A 23,239-nucleotide genomic window follows, 5' to 3' on the forward strand; every position below is an offset into this window, starting at 1 on the left:
ATAGGAGAGTAATACTATGATAAAAATATTTTTGGCCAGATCCTTTGCTGCTGTAAATTGGCACTGAAGTCAATGGAGCTAATCCATTTACGCCAGCTGAGCAACTATTCCATATAAAACATGTTAATGAGTGAGTAATTGCTTGCATGTTCATTCAGGGTGCTGAGGAGATCTACACTATCACTCAGTTATGTATAACATAATATTCTTCAGAACTATGGACCACACCAAGAGGGAAGTAACAGGCAGGAAACCCTCTATACCTCATCCTTCTGGGGTAAAAATCCTAAAGCTGCAGCTAAGAAAACATGTAGACCAAATATGGCAAAGATTTCTGAAGTATGCTGACTGACTGCTGCTTTTCCTGCATCAGGCAGATGCACTATCCATCTTTCTATGTTTGCAACCAGCTTTATTCCCTTAATTATTTGCTTCAAGTTGTTCAGCGGCTGGGTAACAAATGAAAACATGAAGAGTGCACAGAAATATAATGCTGGTCGGTACAACGTGAATGCACATTGCATAGAAATGGTATTTCATCTTACAGCGCTGGCTAACCAAAGATACAGAGACCATCTGAATAAAGGTAAGTATAAGAAATAAAGGGTCAGATTTACTAAAGGTATTTAGATGCAGATAGGGACCTAGTGGGAATTTCAAAAGTGCCTCAGTTAGGTGCCGAACTCCCATTTCTTTTGCTTAAGTCGATTTAAAAAAAAAAGGTGTGAATTAAGACCAATTGAGTAATTTTGGTGCCAAAAGTAGGATGGAGAGCTTTGGAAAGAGTGAATAACATTATAACTAAGGCCATAAGAAAGTTGTGATTTTCTTTTTTTTGTTCAAAAGTTGCAGCCACAGTTTGTTAAAGTTGCAGTTGTGATGGAAATGCATCTGATGAAGTGGGTATTCACCCATGAAAGCTTATGCTCCAATACGTCTGTTAGTCTATAAGGTGCCACAAGACTCTTTGTTGCTTTTTACAGATCCAGACTAACATGGCTACCCTTCTGATAAATTAAATCAATGGCACTCAGGCACTTTTGAAAATTCCACTAGGCACCTATCTGCATATTTAGGTATCTAAATACCCTTTAAAAATTTAGCCTTTAGACACCTAAATAATTTATTTGCATTTGAAATTTAGACTTAGGCTCCTAAGTTACCTAAGTGCTTTTTAAAATGTTACCCTTAGACACATACATTGTCAATAAAAATAAATAATTTGTTTCTTTTGATTTATAAGTAACTAAAAGGAAAAAAGTTCCTATACCATGTTCTAGGTGTCTTTTATGAAATAAGCTGATCACATTTTCCATTTTGAACATGGTTAAAACAAAGATAGTAGTTCTTTTGTACTGACTTAAAGATGCGCCTAAATGGAGGTGCAGAATTTGGCAAGTAGACATTTATGCTGCAGTATTAAGTGTTTAAATAACACATTGTACAAAGGTATTCCCACACCTTTGTCAAAATATTAGATTGTATGTATATTTTGCTGATACTACACAAAGACTGTTCTGCTTTTCTCACTCCACAAATTACAAATGTTTCTTGCAAACCATATTAATTGGGACTCATCTACATACCTGCATCCCATGCCCTTTGAACCAATCAAACTAATGAAGACTTTCTTCTCTTTATTGTCCCTTCCTCCAGATGAAGCGAGCCCAGCAATGCTGCCTTTTCCCTCCTATAGTAAAAGAAAGAAGGGGAAAAAGACTGCAGGTGAAATCCTGGCTCCAGTGAAGCCAATAGTAAAACTCCCATTGTGTCTGGATTTCACCCTACATATTTACAGTTTACATTGCTATATAGTCCAAATTCAGCCCCAGTGTAAGGAGGAGCAATTACATTAACTTCAATGGAGCTGTGCCAGGACTGAATTTGACTTTTTATCTATTCGGAGAGGATTATCACAACAGTCAAGATACATCTCAGGAGGAAAGTAGAAAAAAAGTTAAAGCAAGGGCATAAGAGAAAAATGATTAGCTTGTGCATATCATGACAAGAGTTGCCTAAAATATATTGATAGCCCTCATTACCTATTATTTTAATGGACCCTTCCCTGATATAAACCTAGGGAAAGCAAGTCATGGGCTCTCTTAGCACTGCTGTAACCCGTGGATGTCATTCATAGATGTATTTGTTCTTCCATTAATCTCCCACACTCTAGGAATTTTAACCTCTAATAACACAGTTAAGGTATGTCAAATAATCTATTAAAAATTGCTTCTTGCAACATAAAGCATTGGCTTGCTGAGTCACCAAACTCAACAGAAGTTATTGATTCTTTTATTTATATTGGTAGAAACATTTCATTTCTAACACACATTTTCTGTATTACTGCTTCTAGAGCTTTTCATTTTCATATTTGTCTACTAAACGTTTGCAGTTTATTTACCATCTGCTCATCACCCGGGCATCAGAGCAAAAATATACAAAAGTCTAAATTTTCCAGGAGTAGTTAGTGATATTGAGTGTTCTAGCTGAGACCCCCTGAAGGGGCTGATTTTCAGAAAGATTGAGCATTTGCCTTCTGAAAAATCAGGCCCCTTTAAAAGCCCTCTCAGTTCAGACACCCAAAAACGAAGGCACTCAAAAACACAAGTTACTTTTGAAAATGTAGGTGATGCTTTTTAGTTATGTTTTCTAACTATCAACCTCATCCAACTCCCATTGAAGTTAATGGAAGCTTTTTCTATTGATTTTAGGAAGAGGTGGATAAGGCCACATAGGAATACACTGGTAGGACATTAATAGCTGTTTGTTTCAGATTTCACTTAACAGGTTTTTGTACCATCAAAATAAATGCAATCACTAAAAAGTTAAGTACGGGGTGGGGGAGGAGCGAATTAAATATCGCTAAGTGTTCCCAGAGGGCATATTACTAAAATAAGATATTAGGTGTCTTACCCCAGAATCTGACACAAACTGATCCACAAATTGCCACTTAAGAGGCTCATCTGGAGAGCTAGAAGTAAAAAAACCAAAATGGTTAAATATGATGAGGAAAATAGTTTAAAAATGATCAGTATATTGAATGTGGCTTCAATCCAGCCTTCTATTTTTCATCCACACATAAATGTAGGTACTATTGATAAAGAATTATATTGATTTTGTAATCAAGTACTTAGATGTCTAAAGGGCAACAGGTAAACACGCAATAATTTACATCAGTAAAGGTGGAGGTAGAGCTGGTAAAAAAAACAAAACAACCCTGTATATAATTTAGCAAACTTTTTGAAAAATTTCTGGTTTTTGGAAACTTTTTTCAAAAGTCAAAAAATCTCAACCAGTTTATACAGCTAGTCAAAACACCCCTCAAAAATCTAAAAGATTTTTTTATCAGAACATTTCGGTTATTTCCCCCCCACCATTGAAATTCAATTTTTCAACAAAAGTCATCATAGACCAATCATGATTTTCAAAACTTCAGCCAGCTTTAGTCAGAGGCTGCTTCTAAAAAACAACTCCGAAAGTTAGGAAGATGCAAGAACTTTGGAGCATTCTGCTAAGGTAATTTGGTGATGAATTTGTCCGAGTTCCAGACTGATTCCACTGATAATGCAGAAAGATAAGCTTGCTTATTTAAGACAGGGAATCAGATCCATCAAATGAGGCAGTACCCTGCCAAATCAGCCAAGGTGTATCATTTTAATCAATGATAAAGTTGGCCATTATCAACTTTCTAGAGTATCAATGGTAGATAAGAGATTGCAGAGGAAATGAAGAATCTAATTTGTATGTTGGATATGAATTTAGGAAAGGGACTGAGTGTGTTTACCTTTTGACAGGTATCATGCCGACATCTGCAAGAGAAAAATATGTCAGGTAAATCTTCCTGCAGATTATGAATTAGCTACATGACATTCTCTCTGTCAGTGTGGGAATTGTAGCAACTCATGTGAATTTTGCATTACTTACGTCTTACTTTTATGGACACTATTTTCTTTGTGCGGATGAGATTTATTACTTCCTCATGAGTGCATGAAGAGATGGAGTATCCATTTATCCGAACTATCTCATCTCCAATCTTAGAAATAAGAAATAGAAGGAAAATCTGTTATATGATTTGTTTAAAAACGGAATCTGTGTAGAAAAGTCTCTAAGCCACTTGTATAAACTGACACTCTCTTTGATGCAGAGGTCATGTGACTGGAACAAGCACCGTTTTGGATAGATAGCAGAATACCTTGAAGACCTCTAGAATCTCAAGTAAAGTACAGAGTGAGATTTAACATAAGAACAGCCATACTAGGTCAGACCAAAGGTCTACCTAGCCCAGTATCCTGTCTTCTGACAGTGGACAATGTCAGGTGCCCAGAGGGAATGAACAGAACAGTTAATCATCAAGTGATCCATCCCTTGTCACCCATTCCCAGCTTCTGGCAAACAAAGGCTACGAACACCATCCCTGTCCATCCTAGCTAATAGCCATTGATGGACCCTATCCTCCATTAACTTACCTAGTTTTTAACCCTGTTATAGTCTCGGCCTTCACAACATATTCTGGCAAGGAGTTCCACAGCTTGACTGCGAGATGTGTGAAAAAATACTTCCTTTTGTTTGTTTTAAACCTGCCACCTATTAATTTCATTTGGTGACCCCTAGTTCTTGTGTTATGAGGAGTAAATAGCACTTCCTTATTTACTTTCTTCACACCAGTCATGATTTTATAGACCTCTATCATACCCCCCTTAGTTATCACTTTTCCAAGCTGAACAGTTCCAGTCATATTAATCTCTCCTCATATGGGAGCCATTCCATACCCCTAGTCATTTTTGTTGCCCTTTTCTGAACCTTTTCCAATTCCAATACATCTTTTTTTGAGATGGGGTTACCATATCTGCACGCAGTATTCAAGATGTGGGCGTACCATGGACTTATATAGAGGCAATCTGATATTTTCTGTCTTATTATCTCTCTCTTTCTTAATGACTCCCAACATTCTGTTTGCTTTTTTGACTGCCACTTCACATTGAGAGGATGTTTTCAGAGAACTATCCACAATGACTCCACAATCTCTTTCTTGAGTGGTAACAGCTAATCTAGACCCCATCATTTTATATGTATAGTTGGGATGATGTTTTCCAATGTGCATTACTTTGCATTTATCAACATTGAATTTCATCTGCCATTTTGTTGCCCAGTCACCCAGTTTTGAGAGATCCTTTTGTAGCTCTTCGCAGTCTGCCTGGGACTTAACTATCTTGAGAGTTTTGTACCATCTGCAAATTGCAACCTCACTGTTTACCCCTTTTTCCAGATCATTTATGAATATGTTGAATAGAACTGGTCCCAGTACAGACCCCTTGGGGACACCACTATTTACCTCTCTCCATTTTGAAAGCTGACCATTTATTCCTACCCTTTGTTTCCTATCTTTTAACCAGTTAACAATCCATTAGAGGACCTTCCCTCTTATCCCATGACAGCTTTATTTGCTTAAGAGCCTTTGGTGAGGGACCTCCTCAAAGGCTTTCTGTTTGTTTTGGATCAATTGAAACAGTTTGTTCTCACAAAATTAAAAATGTTTTGTTCTGATTTCAACTTTTTATATTATAATGTAATATATAAGAATTTTATAATATAATAAAATAAATTTTAAAACAAAGTTGTTTTGAATAAATAAGTCAAGATGTCTTGTTCTAATAAGGTCAAAACAGAACATTTTGACCTTATCGGAAAACTTCTTTTGAAATTTTTTTCAAAACCAAATTTTGATCTGAATCAACATGTCCCCACAAAAAGTTTTAGTTCCAGTTAAACAGCATTTTCCAACAGAAAACCATTATGTTGAAAAATATTCAGCATCACTAATGCAGAACTATGTGAAAATTATCAATTGCTACTGTGTCGCATCCACCTTTTTTCTGAATTTAAGCAGTCATCAAATTGCCTTGTCTGTATTGTGGCTATTATGCACTGTACTATTTCATATTTCAGTGCATCCTTCATCTAGTCTTCACTTTTTCACTTTCCTGGATCACCACCCACTTTTTTTGGTTCTCAGATCTCCAGATCCTGCAGAAAGAGTCATGCACAATTATTTGCCTTCCTTGCTCATGCATCCAAACATGTGTTTCTCCATGCTTATTCATGTTGAAACTCTTGTCTGATATGGCTAACATCAACCATAATGGGGCATAAAGAATTTTCCTCTGCTTGATTCCAGGACCATTTCTACCCATGCTCCCATTAACACTCTCCCCTTAGGCAACTACAAACTAGTCCTCAGTATAGGAGGGCATGCAAGTGACCGTCAAGAAATTCTTTCACAACAAACTACAAACATTACTCCCTACTTCCAATGTATTTTGCCTGATCTCTACAAGCTACACAACTAAATTCCTTGGGTCTATTTCTTGTTTCATCTTCCATGGCTGTCCCCACAAACTGCTCTAATTTGTATTACTGTTGATAATGAACATTTATATAAAATGCGCTATTGAAGTCAATGGAAATTTTGCCATTGACTTCAATGGAGCAGGACGGTGCTCTTACCATCAAAACTTTGTGTGGCATTTTACAGAAAAGACATTCACATATGGATATTGTTTGTAGCATCACCTATAAGTTTGCTTCACACCTTCCATTTTAAGATCCTATTTTCAGTTGCATGTAACTTTGACAAACAGCAACTGCTTGAGCTGAAATTTTCCATGCCAGGTGTCTACCTGAGGCTGATTTTTATTTTTATTTTTTTTTGAAAGCTTCAGTAAAAATGGTTCAGCTGGTTCAGAGAACAAAATTAGGGGAAAATATGTTATTTCGTCAATGTTTAAAACAGACATACAACTGTTTCATTTTAGAGGCTCTTGCACACCTATGACTTGGAGCAGGTATTGAACTTTGGTGATGGAACAGGGGTGTTGCCCAGATGCTTAGTTGAGGTTTGTCACCCTGATTCTATCTGTACCAGACATGCTCCATCACAGGGCTGCAGAGACTAAGCAGGACTTTGCCTGCAATTGTTCTTCCCAGCTGCCTGGGGCTGCACTGGTGCCAGGCCCTGGAACAAGGGCAATTTTAAGTGCTTCTTCAGCTGATGCCCAGGCAGGGTGGAGAAGGCAGCAGCCTGTCTGCAGTACAGAAATATAAGGAGTTTACAGGTCAGGAAGACAGACAGGAGTGAGGGGTGGGAGGAGCATCATCCGTCCTGCACAGTGAATGAGGGAAGGATCCTGTGGAAAAAATACTATGCAATCCTGTAAATAAAGATTGTATCATAATGCACATACATGAGGAGGCCACATTAAAGTTCCACAGGCAACTTTAACGCTGGCATTTCCTAACTTTTGAAAGCTTGACTTTACACCCTTAGCGTTCTTTTTAATGTAGGGAGGTTTTTTGTTTTTTTTTTAAATAATACATGTCATTCTATTCAATGGGCCAGATTCTACCACTTTTACTCATACTGAGAATTATTCCTGATTTCACTGGGACTAGAGTAAGGTACTACTGCCATGCTTACTCATGTTGAAACTCTGGTCTGATATGGCTATAAAGACTTAACGGTGCAACCCTTCCTCTAGTGCAGTCAGGGGTTGTTCCAGGCACCAGCGCAGCAAGCACGTGCCTAGGGTGACAAGCCGCGGAGGGCAGCCTGCTGATCGCTGTGAGGGCGGCAGTCAGGCAGCCTTTGGCGGCAGGTACGCCGAAGGCGTGGGACCGGCAGATCACCCGCAGATACACCGCCGAATCTGTGTGACCAGCGGACCGCCCGCACGTGGGCCACCGAAGGCCGCCTGACTGCTGTGTTTGAGGCGGCAAAAAACGTAGAGCCGCCCCTGAGTCATGGGTGAGGACATGCTCACTTGTTTTCATTAATGGGACTCCTTGTGTCACTTTATCATGTCTTCCTATGGGGGCAAATAACATTTCATTTTGCCTGTAAAGTGCCATGCATACCTATGACACTGTACAATAACAATAGCATACACTGATAGATTGAGTGTAATTACCTCAATCGTCTCATTATTGTTTTTTTTAAAAACACTGATTGGATGATACGCATAAAAGTATAGGATTCCTGAGGGAAATAAAGATGTTTTCACACACAGAATGGAACAAATCCTGTCCGTTCACAACTATTAACTGATGTGTTTGCTCCACCTACTGGGCAAACAAAATCATCATCCAGGGGAAGATATGGGGTAGAGTTTTCAAAAGGATCAGAACTGGCTTAATGATGCTTTCACTGAAGTCAGTGGGAGTTTTCCTATGGGCTTTAATAGGAACAGAGCTAGGTCTGCACACAGTGCTTTGGAAATCCCATTCGCTGTCAAAAAAAATTAAAATAGGGGGATCCTCCAGTCTGATCACCTAAATTTTTGCAGGACTACTCATTACATGGTTCCCACTACTGTCTACTTGACCTGTTCTTAAATAATCTGACCCATACTAGAGTTGTGGAGGCGTACATGGCAGCTTAGCATACATGGCAGATGCTCTGTGGCACCATTGCTCACCACAGATGCAAATGCTATAGAGGAATGGGCCAGGGAGTGATGATCATTATCCTCCTTAAAGCCTAAGAGATAAATTTGAAGTGGCATTAACTCATGTGGTCTCCTTCACTCTGGAAAATAAAGGAGGCTTTTGGGGTAGCAGTGGCTTCTATTAGTTCTGGCAGCATGACTGCAATGGAGCTGCTGGGAAGCACAGCAGGAGGGCTCAGAGATGGTGTGAAAGCACAGGGCTTCTGTGCAAAGGGAGCTGGACTTGTGCAGATCCTCCAGAGTCCATGCAGATCCTTTGGGAAGGGTCTAAGGAATCTGCAGGGAACCACTGCTTGTTTTAGGCAGGTGGGATAGGTGAGTGATTCCCGCCCCCCCAGTGGAATGACTCTAGGAAAACTCAGTAATAGAATCTTTGCAAGGTTTTCACTCATATCAGTCCTGCCTCCCATGACTATTTTTTATAGGTCCAGGCCTCAGTGTGTAACTATTTAACTATAAACATGGAATTTTAATCTCTTTGCACTTTTGTGTTTATCCCATGTATAATCTGTACAAAATAAACAATTTCCATTTAGAATAAGTTATTTTCCATTGGGTTAAATGGAGCCTTGGTGAGACTCAAGATAAATCGATCCAAAATAAAATAATTTCAAGCCTAGTGCTACACAAAATATCCTCCCAGGCTTGTGAGCCTTGCAATTGCAGAAAACTGTAGTTCATAGAAATCCAGTGTATTCAGAGAAAGGATGAACCTAGTGTGATGGAGTGCAATGCCACATTGAAAAATCTCAGTTCTGCAGAGCCACTTTCAGTTAGGTCTGGTTTAAACAGAATTTTTGCACTAGTATAACTCATGTCAATTAGGGGCGTGATTTATGTTTAAACTAACATAGTTATACTGGCATAAAGGTACCTTATGCTGGTATAGCTTATTCTCCTCTTGGGCCTGGTCTTCCAGGGGGGGCGGGGTGTCGATGTAAGATACGCAACTTCAGCTACGGGAATAGCGTAGCTGAAGTTGACTTATCTTATTTCGACTTACCTCCCATCCTCATGGTGCGGGATCGACGGCCGCGGCTCCCCCGTCGACTCCACTTCCGCCAATTGCCCTGGTGGACTTATGGAGTCGATGGGAGCGTATTCGGGGATCGATATATCACGTCTAGACAAGACGTGATATATCGATCCCCGATAGATCGATCGCTACCCGCACAGACTTGTACCAAAATAACTAAACTGATTTTAATTCACCCCTTTTGTTATTTTCGTGCAAGTATGAGTGAGGCCTGAGAGTCAAAAGCACCAGAGGCAGAACTCTGCCAGATCAAGCAGAATAAGATAAAGGAAAAATAATTTTTATTTTGGTTCTAGAGAGCATTTTTCATATTCTGTGTAGTCCTGAGTGCAAACGTATTGATAATATTAGCAATCATACTGGCTTACATTATAGTTGTTATATACAACATGAGTTCATACCTAACTTTGGATAATTAGAAATTTATCCAGTAATTGTGCCCTGATAATTCTTTCAAAGACCTAAATCCCTCTCTTTAATCAATATGACACAGCTATTTAACTCCTATCATACCTATCACATGCAGAGCTCAGCTCTCAGTTGTATATTTTTAAAATACGCTTAAGCCACATCTAAGTTGCATATTATCTGAAATACAGAAGATTTGCTTTCACTATTTCGCCAGTGTGCTGCTGCATCATGCTAAAAAATAACCAAAGCAGGGATTCTAAGATTTTTTCATGGGGTGAAACATATCCTAGTAGATAGCTCTAACAGCTGCTTTTTGTTCCAACAAAAACATCAATTTTTGTCATTTTAAAACTGAAAACCTTGTGTTACACAACTTTCTGTCACAGAGTGCTCCCTTGCAATGCAGTGGAACATTGCAACAGCTTTGCCTCTGTTTCCCCTTGGATTTCCATGACTCTACCCAATCACCCATGCCTTCCGGGCTGTTTTGGTGAGTGTGCCCTTTGTCTAAGTCACATTTAGTCCCACACTCAGGCCTGTAAACACTTCTTCCTCTCCTTCTTCGCTTTGCCTCCAGGGTTCCTCTAAGAGCCTTCTCACTAAAATCTGTGAAAAGTCCTCTTTGTTCCCTTCTCAGTTCTGGGTGTCCTCCATATTCTCAGGCAAATCCTAGCCTTTTCACTGGCCTTTGGTCCCAGGCTCACTCAGGCTCTTTCTTCAGACCCTTGCCATAAGAGACCTAACAGCCACACCCGCTTTCCTTCACCTCTTCCAGTGGAGAGACTCTGTGGATCTCCTCAGCCAGCCTGTCACAGAAGACTCGAGCCCTCAGGAAGGAGCAGTCAGCCTGCACACCTCCGCAGTCATCATCCTACTGCTGGGCTTTCTTCCTCTTAAGTCCCACACCTTGTCCAGGTGTGGCAGGGCACGGCTAACCAAATGGGGCTAGCTGGCCCCAAATCTCCTGGGCCCAAAAGGGGCAGTCCATCCTGTCACACCTTGGTTTTTGGCAGTTGAAAGCCCCAAATATGTCAGTTTTCAGCAACTAAAATATGAAAATTGTTAAAATATGAACTAAAATGTGAAAACAAAAAGTTCCTGAAATGAAATGAAAATGAAAACTTGAAAAATCCCATCAAAATGCAACATTTCTTACAGAAGTTTCCACTTTGATGAAACAGCCTGTCACAGAGTATGCTTGCCTTGCACTGTCCCCTGCTGGATGAGCACAGCACTGCAGGTGCTCTCTACCTCAGTTTCTCCTCACATAGGTTTTCTGTCTCTCCCAGAAATTCATGTGGCTCAGCCCTCTGGCTGGGTCACTCTCAGAGTTCAGGCCCTTTCCAGGGTAACAAAAGTCCAATGAAAAAGTACTTCCATCCCACTTGGGTTTTGTTCTCAGTTGCCCCTCTGAGCTTTTTAAGTCTCCCTACTCTGGGATAGGCCATTGACTGACAGGAGACTTTCCGACCCTATTACAGGACCCAATTTTCTCCCTGTGGTACTTCCCAGAAACTGAATTCTCTACCCTTTCATGAGGCCCTGGTGTTGTTCACACTGTCACCTGACCCCAATTAGTCCTGACCCTTAAGTTCAGAGGCTGCTAATTATGGCACTCCAAGGGCTGATTAGTCCAAGGCCTCCTGGTTCTTAAAGAGGCAGGTCACCCTGTCCCATAGCCATTGTTTGCTTACAACAAATTTAAAATGAAAAATTTCGACCGGCTCCAATAATAAAGGAATTGTCTGAGAGCTCACCTCCTTTCCTGTTTGAGATCATGTGGGTCACCTTCTCTCCTTTTCACAGTTGCTTACATTAAAATAGGGATTCCCAAACTTGGTTTACGGCTCGTTCTGGTTAAGCCGAGATGCTTTGTTTAGCTGAGCGTCTGCAGGTACGGCTGCTCGCAGCTCCCAGTGGCCACGGTTCACTGTTCCCGGCCAATGGGAGCTGCAGGAAGTGGTGGCCGGGCCACGCTGCTTCCTGCAGCTCCCATTGGCTGGGAACGGCGAACTGCGACCACTGGGAGCTGCAAGCGGCCGTACCTGCAGACTCTCCAGGTAAACAAAGCGTCATGTGGCCTGCCAGGGGCTTGCCTTGAATGAGCCGCGAACCAAGTTTGGGAACCACTGCATTAAAAGGAAAGGGAAGCATGCATTTTTAGCTGTTTTTAATGGGACACATGGTTTACAGGCAGGTTTTGTATTGGGAAAAAGTTAATCACACTATCTCCCCTTCCTATTTGTTCTGCTCCTCTGTCTTCCTCTGCACTCACTTCTATGCTGCCTGGTCTCCTTTTCCTCTTCTCTTCTGAACATTCCACACACTTGCCTGGTTTTCCTCTCCTACTGTACATCCTTGTTATTAGGTTTCCTTCTCTGCTGGACACGCTGACCAGCCACTTAATCTTTTTCTACTCTTGCTTTCCTGGACATGTTGTCTGACGTGCTGCTTTCATCAGTCCCCTGCCACTTCTGGCTTTGCAGCTCCAATTCTACTGGTGCATCAAATCCCCAAGGGCCACGCTAGTTTATTTTCCTCCTATTTAGCTACCATCCCTGGTAAAGGTAGCTAGGAGAAAGGGTCCTCCTTGTCTCCAGTTGCATTTTCAGATCCTCAGCCTCTTCACACAATGCACAATATTGGGGGTGTTCCTAAGGGAGGGGATGTAGGGCAGTAGCTGGGGACTCCCTATGTTCTGGCTATTCCTGGCTGCTGGACTGGCCCAAATTAGGGCAGCCTTCAGGCTACTCCAATCTGCATTAGGGGCCAAAATGGCCCTAGCTGCTCCGAAACCAGTAGAGGTGCAGAGGTGATGTAAAGTCACTTCTCCTTGAGCCCTCTGTTGTGCTTAACTCAAGAAGAGAGATAACCTGATCTTCTTGTGTTTCAACCCTGATTTACAAGGACCAATTGTAAGGGTGAAAATCGTTCACTTTCCATGCATATTCTGCCCTTGGCATCTCTGACCAGATTGTAAACAAAGCTCTGCATTCCCAATTTTGATGATGGTTTTCATGACCTAGAGCAGTGATTCTCATACTTTTTGTACTGATGACTCCTTTCACACAGCAAGCCTCCGAGTGTGACCCTCCTTATAAATTAAAAATGGGGGTTTTAATTTAATTTTAATTTAACCGGGGCTTGAAGCTATCAGCCCCCACATATGGCCATGCTGAGGGCTGACAGCCCCATGGAGCTGAAAGCTTGTGACCCCCTGAGGAGTCATGACCCCCAATTGAAAACCCCTGACATAGAGGCTTCAAACTGGAATCAGAATCACCAACTCTTTTTCACATAGATCACAAAACCACCATCTGACTGTAACAATTTTCAGTCACCAGTCAAATCAAGATCAGTGACCTAGAGATTAAAGTCTTCATTATCCCATTACAAATCCCGAGTCAACAAGACCTCATTTTAATTGATTCATGGTCTTAAAACAAAACAAAAAACAATAATGCAGGCCTTTTCACTGAGTTTAAAGTAACGGCCCTGAAAGATATGCTTCAGGATCCATATTTTAGCACCTCCTGATTATTGTACATATTTAACCAGTTATTAGTTAACATATTAAAAACTTTTCAGTCAATTGGCTCAATTTCAGCATTGGTGTAAGCAATCTCTTTAATAGATTGTAACTAGCAGTTCTAATGTACATTATTAGTTAGATAATCTGCTCCAGTGAAATCTAATGCTGTGTTAGGAGATGCATAGGCATATAGTGGCCTTACTCCAGGGTAGTCGTTATGGCCTGGAAAAAGCGGGAATGGCCAAACCATTGCTGTGCTTTGTTTGTTTCATGAATTAAAGGCTTCAAATCAAGATTGGATGTATTTTTTAAAAGATATGCACTAGTTCCTCCACAAGATATGTGGCTCAGTGCAGGAGTGATGGGTAAATTCCTATAGCCTGTGCTATTCAAAAGGTCAGACCAAACCATGATATTGGTCCCTTCTGACCTTAAAAATCTATGAATAGCGTCCTGTCAAAACATGCACCGTATTCTTAACGTTAGTGGAAGTCATGTCTGCACACAGAGAGGACACATAAAGAGGAACTATTTAAATGCTTTTTTGAAAGGGTGAACATATGTTGAATGCTGGGAAGATGCCCTCATTTCAGCATTCCTTTACTTTGTGTCGTTATGTTAGTTTGCTATTTTCTTTTGTTTTAATTCAACTTTCTTCTGATCTATTTTGAATCCTTACATGTTTGAGATCAATAGCACAGTTTCAGGATACTGAAGGGTTAGCCTACTTCTTTCTGGGGTTAAGTCACACTCAGGTGAATCCAAAAACAATAGTTCCTTCTAGGTTGTCTCAAAATGGCTCTTGCCATTCTAGTAGTAATACTAAAGCCCTAACTTAAACTTACAAAACCAAGGAGGTTCAGAATTAAGACTGATACCACCATGTTTTTTTGTCCCATTGAGCCCAATTATTACAAACACACAGCATGTAGCATCTCTCATTAAAGAAGTGATATCTGGCCAGGTTTTGAGTTTTCAATCAGTTTCCTTCTCCATTACCTTACATCTTGCAAAGTGAGAGTGCTGTGTGTGTAAAATGGAGTGACAGTGTTCTTTCAAGGTGCAAATCAATGGAGAATTAGGCTATATAGTGCATTCTATGTATTTGTCAACACAACCAATGCATAGTAGAAAAATTCTTAATAAAGGCTGTAACAGCATTAAGTTAGATAATACCTTTATTTTGCCTTTACATTTCAAGAAAGAGAACTTGCATCATGATTAAAATAAGATAGTCGTGTTGACTGTTTCAAATGTCTGTTTTTGTATATTTTTCCCCTTTCATTATTCATACTAATCTCAAACCCTTTCTTTTCAAGAGAATCCTCATAGATATGAGTATCTGAGAAAGCAGCACAAAACAGAGAAGAAACAATAAAACATGAAAAGGATAAGTGCTCTTCATTCAGAAAAATCATGAAGTCATAGTAAAAAGGTCAAAACTTCAAATGTTTCAGTCAAATTCCTTGACTATACAAACATTTAGAAAGGCAGAAACCACTTCAAGGAATAATCATCATGAGAAATGAATTAGGATAAAAAAAAACAACAGGGGCTAAAACTGATTTTATGATAAAAGATCATTAAACCTTTTCTCAGACTGCATTTTTGGAATAAAAAAGTGTAGAGATTTAGCTAAATAATGCAGATGGGTGAAATTTCAGAAGCAGTTGGCTTTGCCATGAGACAGCAATTTAGAACAATGAACAGCCTGTCAATTCTCCTTATTCACTTGGTTTCAGAAAGTGTCTAGTGCCGCCTATTATGGAGGCACCTTAAGCTGATCCTTACCACATAATATCAACAAACCCAAGCCAGACAGTTAGATTAGCAGCAAAACACCATCTGTTCATATTAATACATATAATCAACAGGGGCGGCTCTAGGATTTCCGCCGCCCCAAGCAGGGCGGCATGCCGTGGGGGGCACTCTGCCGGTCGCCGGTCCCGCGGCGCCGGTGGACCTCCTGCAGGCATGCCTGCGGATGCTCCACCAGAGCCGCGGGACCAGCGGCCCCTCCGCAGGCACGTCTGCAGGAAGTCCACCGGCGCTGCGGGACCAGCGGACCTTCCGCAGGCATGCCTGCGGGAGGTCCGCCGGAGCCGCCTGCCGCCCTTCCGCAGGACGTCACCCCAAGCGTGCGCTTGGCGCGCTGGGGTCTGGAGCCAGCCCTGATAATCAAAGTCTAACACATTCACAGTAACATATTCAGGGATATATATTTTTTTTATTGTTCACACTTTGCCTTTGCCTGAGAAACACAAATGGAGTTCTGAATTAGTGTGTCCCTGGCTCAGAGCTCCTGTGAAGACTCACAAGAGACAATGAATCAATGTGAAATACTATGGCAATTGAATATGAAGTGAAGCTCTCGCTGCCCTTCCCACTTGTACTTTCACCAAGAAGAATGAATGGGTTGCCTTAACAAGCTTCGATCTTCCAAGAGCACAGCATCTGAGTGCATTTCTGAATCAAGGTTGACTGAAAATAACCTTACCTAGACTGCATCAAATGATTGGCATTGGTTTGAGACAACTGGTGAATAGGAGACAGATGATTAGTAGTACTATATGAATGTTCTCGTGCGACAGCTTATACAGTTGCCATTAAGTTCATTACTGTTCAATCACATTAGTATCTTCCAGATGTGACTGTCCTCTGTCTTGCTTTCCCTGTTCTTGCAATGAATGAAGAGAACACCTCTAATGAACTGAACCCAGGTTGAGAATGCATCAGCTGTCCATGCTCCCCTTTCCGAATGTCTAGAACAGCTCATACAGCTAGCTCCTGAATGATACATTAAGATCTGCGTCTGGTGTTTCTCTCCTAGCAAATACCTGATGGAGAAGGGAGTTGTTGATTGACCACAGTCCACAAGAAGTGTGCCTCAGGCTTGTATCTCTTGGTGAATTTTCCTTTGACACCCGCCATGAAGGAGAGCTACAAAATTAAGATCTTGGTGCAGAATCACTTTCTCTGTATCAGTAGATGGGACTAATCTAACAGTGACTCTGATTTAGTAGATGGCTATATATGTACACATGAACTTTTTTTTTTTTTTTTTTTTAAGATTTAAACAAAAGTCTGGGTGAGTTACCTGAATTGGGCAGGCCAATTGTGACTACTTAGCCTGTGATGCACATGAATCTTCAGGAGCGGAAGGGGATAGTAAGAAGGTGCACTTTTTATTTTATTCAATTTAAACATAAAATTAAGAAGTACCTAATCTGATGCATTTTGGGAAAATATTAAATACAATCCATAGAAGCCAGCATGTCCAGCAACTTATTCCCCACATAATCAAAATTAGCCAGACAAAATAAATCATCCTACTCACAAACATCAACCCTTACTGCACTCCTCTCCAGTTAGATAGTTTAAGCATTCTTATTTCTGATAAAGAGAGGTCCAGCATATGGCTTGATAGACATTTTCATTCATAATTTTCTCTTTTTCACCCAGTTAAGATGTGTGTGTGAACAAGGAGGAGGAACAAGAAATGATGCACATTTTTCTACTCTTCATTTGGTATTTGTGATGGTGTGCCCCATAAGGCTTTATGGAAATATGCTTATGAATGTATATATGACATAACCAGAATATGTTTTTTTGCTACATATGTCATGTAACATATCTATGTAAAGGTTATGATCTACTGAGTCTATTAATCCTATTTCTTTGCATGTATCATTTTTGTACTTGAAGTTAGGAATATCAGCTGTATACTTGCTTGATAGCCTTAGTAAAGCACTTGGTCAGCTTCTTGAGAAAGGGGTGTGCAAATTAAGTGCCCCATCAAGAACCACTTAGGCCAACAATGAACTTGAAGATGCCAATCCACATCGGAGCCTTCCCAGGAATGTGGTTTGGCAGGTAAGAAACTCAGTCATGCATGGACATGTGACTTGCCCATGTGACTCCATCTTGGAGCTGGACTTTGCATAGGAGAGAAGAGGGGGTCTCCACTCACAAGAGAAAGTCTATTTAAACCCCTGGAAGACCCCTCCATTTGGTCTTCAGCTGGCTAAAGAGCCTCTCCACCCCCAAGGATACCTGAAAGAGACTGGAACAAAGGACAGTATCTACAGGGGGTGTGCGTGATTGCTGGACCCTGACTAGAAGGAGACTAGTCTGTAAAAGGAAACTTACTGGAACTGGTGAGGTTTTTATCTGTGCTCAGTTGTCTTACAGTATTAGACTCAGACTTGTGTGTTCTATTTTATTTTACTTGGTAATTCATTTTGTTCTGTCTGTTACTACTTGGAACCACTTAAACCCTACTTTCTGTATTTAATAAAATCACTTTTTACTTATTAATTAACCCAGAATATGTATTAATACCTGGGGTGGGGGGGCAAACAGCTGTGCATCTCTCTCTATCAGTGTTATAGAGGGCGAACAATTTATGAGTTTACCCTGTATAAGCTTTATACAGGGTAAAACGGATTTATTTGGGGTTTAGACCCCATTGGGAGTTGGGCATCTGAGTGTTAAAGACAGGAACACTTCTGTAAGTTGCTTTCAGTTAAGTCTGCAGCTTTGGGGCATTTGTTTCAGACCCTGGGTCTGTGTTGGAGCAAACTGGTGTGTCTGGCTCAGCAAGACAGGGTGCTGGAGTCCTAAGCTGCCAGGGCAGGAAAGCAGGGGCAGAAGTAGCCTTGGCACATCAGTTGGCAGGTCCCAAGGGGGTTTCTGTGATCCAACCTGTCACAGTATTATCCCCTTTTTCTTTGTAAATCACCACATCCATATTTTATGTTTTCAAAAGAACTGGTCTTACTGCATTATTTATCCCAAGAATTTATCCACAGAAGAAGCTATGATTATGTGTTTTTATAGTATCTAGTGCACTTGGGTTCTAACCTGGTTGTTGCTTTTAGACATTACCACAATATAAATATTAAACAATAGTAAGATATCAACGGAATTTAAAATTAAAATCTAATTGCACTCAAGAAATTATTTCCCTATTAGGCAAAATTTACATTTTTGTTATTCCTGATTTTCATTGTTTACCCTTTATTTTAAGTGCTGTGTCCTGTATTTATTAGGCTTTTGGCAACTTGAAAGGTTCTTATGTTTTCCAGTTAGAGAAGATCTTCTGTTGAATGTATTTTACATTTCAATATTGCTGGGTATAAAGCGTGAATGCTGGTGCCACGCATAATCCTCCTTTTATGCCATTCTTCAGAATTGGCATATACAATCAAACATGAAAAAGAATTTTTGGTTTACATAATAATAAGGGGTTGCGAGGAAGAGGAAAATTTTAATAGCACTGGCTGATTTACCACATTTCATGAATGTGATTAAAAAGGAAGAAAGATTTAAAAGCGCAAGTTCCTTAGTGACAGTTACATAAGGAGATTAAATAACATTTCTGACTGGATTCTTTACTCAGATCATAAGAGGGTTTATTGCAGCAGTATGACCAAGAATGTGTTTTCTTACCTGAAGCCCAACACTGTCTGCTTGTCCACCTTTAATTAGTTGGGAGATAAAGAGGCCACAAGTAAATTCCAGTCCTCCTCGCACACTTATTCCAAGCCCTTCAGGATGCAAACGATCCAGTCTCACTTCCTTCAGCTTTCTGTAAATGTATTAATGTATCATTAATGAACATTACTTAATGAACAACATCATAAGTTGTGACAATTGAAGCTTCATTTTAAGCATTTTTAGTTACTGCTTAAAATATTTTCAGTTGTCATGCTTAGACTTGAAAAGAAAATATGTGACTAATATTTTCAAGACACATTTCAGTCCAAACAATAAATTTAGTCCCCAAAGAACTACATCTAAGACAACTTCAGTGTCTGTGATAGCATGCACAGGATATAGATATTTTATTCATCAAATCATGGCTGAATAAATTACATTTCAATCAAGAATTCCTGCTTGTGTTCATGTGACCTACATTGTTCTACACCAATGGGTCTCAAACTTTTTTTACTGGCAACCCCTTTCACACAGCAAGGCAATGAGTGCGACCCATCTAATAAATTAAACACACTTTTAAATATATTTAACACCTTTATAAATGCTGGAGGCAAGAGGGGTTTAGGGTGGAGGTTGACAGCTCACAACCCCCGATGTAATAATCTCATGGCCCCCTGAGGGGTCCCAACCCCCAGTTTGAGAACCCCTGTTCTACACGTACCTTGATCGTTTAGGCGTCAGCTGATCATATTCCACCTGATGTTTTAATGGGATAAGGGGACGGATGGCATCAAACAGCGGCAATCTACTTGGTTCATTAATCACAAGCTTTAGGTCCCCTACCAGTACTGGGAGATTCATGGATCTATAAAAATACATTGAGGAAACAGGACTGGGTGATCAAAATACTAAAAAGATTATATTTTCTGTTTGTAACTCATATTAAAACTGGATTTGTGTGTGTGTGTGTGTGTGAGAGTGTGTGAGAGTGTGTGTGTGTGTGTGTGTGTGAGAGAGAGAGAGAGAGAGACAGACAGACAGAGACAGATTTGTTTAAATGGTTCTTTATGTAGTTCAAGGCCAAGAATAAACAAGGGATATATTTTTCCTATATAATTTAAAAATAAAACTAGTATAAAGATATTTTTCTAATTCATGTAAACTCACGTTCACATTGTCTATGTAATTCTTTAATCCACAAATGTCTTGTCAATATGGTAAGGAAGACGGCTTTATTTAGTTTTATTCTCAGAAATACCAACAGTAGACCTATGTACATCTTTGGTCATAACATTTAAAACCAGGTAAACTTCTTCACCAGGTTTTAGATTTTATTTCAAGCCTGAAACTGTGCCCATATTTTCAAACCTTTTTAGTGAACCTGGGTCATGTTTTCAGCAAACTTCTTCTCTCCATGGATTCAGGAGATAGATGTATAGTTGCAATCCCCAAAAGCCACATGGCACTGAGTGGTTGCAGCTAAGTATGTTTGAATTTCCAGCTCACTTGAACTCAAAACAAAGTGAAATTCAGTGGTGGTGAAATCACATAAACCAACTATATAAATACAGTTGGAACCAGCATGAACAGAAAACTGCTTATTTTCTTTGAGTTCTATCTAAGAGTCCTTGTTACTAACTTTATCAATTTTGAGACATAGTCATAGGGCCAGATTATGTTGTCACGTCACACCAGTGTGAATCTGGAACAACTCCATTGGCTTGAGTGAAGCACAACAGACCACAGAACTTGGCCCATATCTATCTATTCACTGTCATCACAGCATTTAGGTACCCTGCAGATTACTTTTCTTGATGTGCATGTAACCCATTAATATTAATAGAAACTAATACACATCATAATGAGATTATACCCCCAAATATTTAAACTTATTTGAAAAGAGTATTCAGAGTGAAACAAATCCTAGCTGTTGGCCACAATATGTATTTGTCTTAACTTTTTTATTTATTATGAAGTACGGTAGCAAGAAAGGTAAGATCATTCAATAAACCTCAATAGCAGCACTTGATATTTTACTTAAAACTCAGTACAATTTCTGAACTTGTGGGGAAAAGTTAATGGGGGGATATTTGTTAATTTTGTAACTGTAAGGAAGTTTTAAATAATTAACAGCTACTGTTTCATACTGGTTTCACAAGCAACAGGCAATGCTTTATGAATGGAGAAGCAATTAGACAGACCTCAGTGAAACTGAATCGGATATGCAGCTGAGGCCATACAAAACGGTAGCTCAGTACAAAGACCACATGGAAATTTGGAAACTTCTACATTTCACTTCACTGAGATGCCATTAATTAAGATATGAATGGAAACAATGTCCATCAGAACCATTCAGCTATGAAGTGTGGAAAAAATATTCTCATCTTTTTTAAGAAACAGTGGCCCAGATGCCGATCTCAGTTGCACTGACGTTAATGCACAGTAATTCCATTGATTTACACAGGTGTAACTGGAATGAATAATTGACCTGATATCTTGTAACTGATGTTTTTGTCTTTTTGTTATAGAAAAACAAAATGCTGCAATGTGCAGGGCAAAGATTTCCAGGTTGAATTTATTAATAGTCTTTCTGCTAAAACAGTCCAAAGTATTTTTGCATGTTGGAGAGATTTATAAAAAGAATGAATCTAAAAATCGAATAAAATAAGCAAACTGACTAGTCAAACAATTTTGCTCTTTCCTATAAAAGATGCTCATGATTTTTTTCCTATTATAAACTATCAAGTTTCCATTTATTTATGTAACTGGTAAGTCATCACAAACAAAATAACTTTATGATCAAACTTAAACCATGCTCATTTCTTATGTACTGAATTGCAGAAGTATGACGACTCTTTAAAATAAAACTAGGAATTATTACTTCAGCTAGTTTTCTACAGACTACCTTTAAGATTATTGTTTAAATTAGTTTTTAGCTGTTTAATCTTTAAATAAAAATGCAATGGATCTATAACTGCTTTTAATAGTCTGAAGTTAGAGCTTACTGGTGGTACATCCGTAGCACATCATAAAGGTAATCCTTCTCTGCTTCATTGTCAATAAGCAAGTCAACCTGAAAACACAAGAACATCATTGTAATTCTATGACTTAATAGCCACAAATGTTGAAAGTATAAGACATTCACAAATTCCTGAGCAAAGGGACAATGATTTCAATGGGAAAAGTCATCTAATACACAAATAAGATCTTTGAAAGGCAGTATTACTTCAGAATTTGAAACCTAAGGCAATGCTGATTTTTTTCTTTTTAATACTAACGGATTGACTACCATGTCCAAAACTTGTCACCACATATTTTGAAAGCTACCATTCCATTTAGTACAGCATGCTGTAATATCACAAGCTCATCTTACCTTATAACGACTGTATTGTTGAATAAATATTTTCAGAAACCTTTTTGGCCATTCATTAATATAGCACATGCTTTCACAACCAGAAACGTCACAATCAAGATAACTATACTATATGTTAAGTGGCTTTAAAGTTCTGATTTTCACATCTCTCATATACTGTTAGGTAAACTACCCACTAGCCTAGATTCTTCCTCTTGGCTCTGGTACTCTGATAGAGCTGGCTGCTTGCTATTCATTACTTCCTCACTCTGTAACAGTGCATTCACTTAAACTAGTGTCAGATTACAAGGCTTCCACTTTTAGCTGCACTAAAACAAAATAAAAAAGTTCAGATCTGTCGCATGTCAATTTCTGCCTTCTGGGAGACCCATGAAAGCCCACTGGCCTCCTTTGTAACAGCAGATTATTACATCACAGAAATTTTGCTTTTAGACAAGATTAATGTTTGTGAAAACATAATTTACATCTAAGGTAAAGTTACTGTGACAAAAAGTCCAAGGACAAATGTGAATGTTTAAGCATATTCCTTTTATTCTAGGTTTACAATATCTTTGCATTACATTTTAAGTTAAATTAATGCTTCACTTTGCATTATAAATCTCTTCCTGCCCTCCAAAACCAGCATGATTCCACATATAATTGATTGTCTGTGACTTTTTCTCCCTGCAACAAAACACTTACTGCACAATTAAAAGTTAGACACTTATGCACAGGCATGATTGTTTGACTGATAGTATAAATAAGCAAATTGCAACAGTGAACTTCAGAATCCAGGAAAGAAAATGTGTGTAAAAATCTAATAACATGGTTGCACTCATAACTTGGTGATATACAATGAGCCAAATTCTCCATTGATCAACAGACCTCCAAGGGTTTTCACATTGGGTGTAAATACAACACAAAATCTGGTACAATGGATCTAAGCACTGCTTCTAGCTAAGGTGCCA

General features: G+C 39.4%; 1 protein-coding gene across 4 annotated transcripts in view; it reads right to left on the reverse strand.

Annotated features, from left to right (window-relative positions):
* The window catches only part of USH1C (USH1 protein network component harmonin), a 105,569-nt gene that overhangs the window by 64,101 nt on the left and 18,229 nt on the right, over window positions 1-23,239 (reverse strand). For all 4 annotated transcript variants that reach the window (XM_039538676.1, XM_039538674.1, XM_039538673.1 and 1 more), the window contains exons 2-8: window positions 21,925-21,992; window positions 19,641-19,784; window positions 18,932-19,070; window positions 3,925-4,033; window positions 3,785-3,809; window positions 2,914-2,971; window positions 1,587-1,690 (exon numbers count right to left, since the gene is read on the reverse strand). In XM_039538676.1, coding sequence (XP_039394610.1) covers window positions 1,587-1,690; window positions 2,914-2,971; window positions 3,785-3,809; window positions 3,925-4,033; window positions 18,932-19,070; window positions 19,641-19,784; window positions 21,925-21,935 — 590 coding nt within the window. In that variant the 5' untranslated portion in view covers window positions 21,936-21,992. The remainder of the gene's footprint in view (window positions 1-1,586; window positions 1,691-2,913; window positions 2,972-3,784; window positions 3,810-3,924; window positions 4,034-18,931; window positions 19,071-19,640; window positions 19,785-21,924; window positions 21,993-23,239) is intronic.

This window comes from Mauremys reevesii, linkage group 4, assembly GCF_016161935.1.
Source record: "Mauremys reevesii isolate NIE-2019 linkage group 4, ASM1616193v1, whole genome shotgun sequence".
Taxonomy (NCBI): domain Eukaryota; kingdom Metazoa; phylum Chordata; order Testudines; family Geoemydidae; genus Mauremys; species Mauremys reevesii.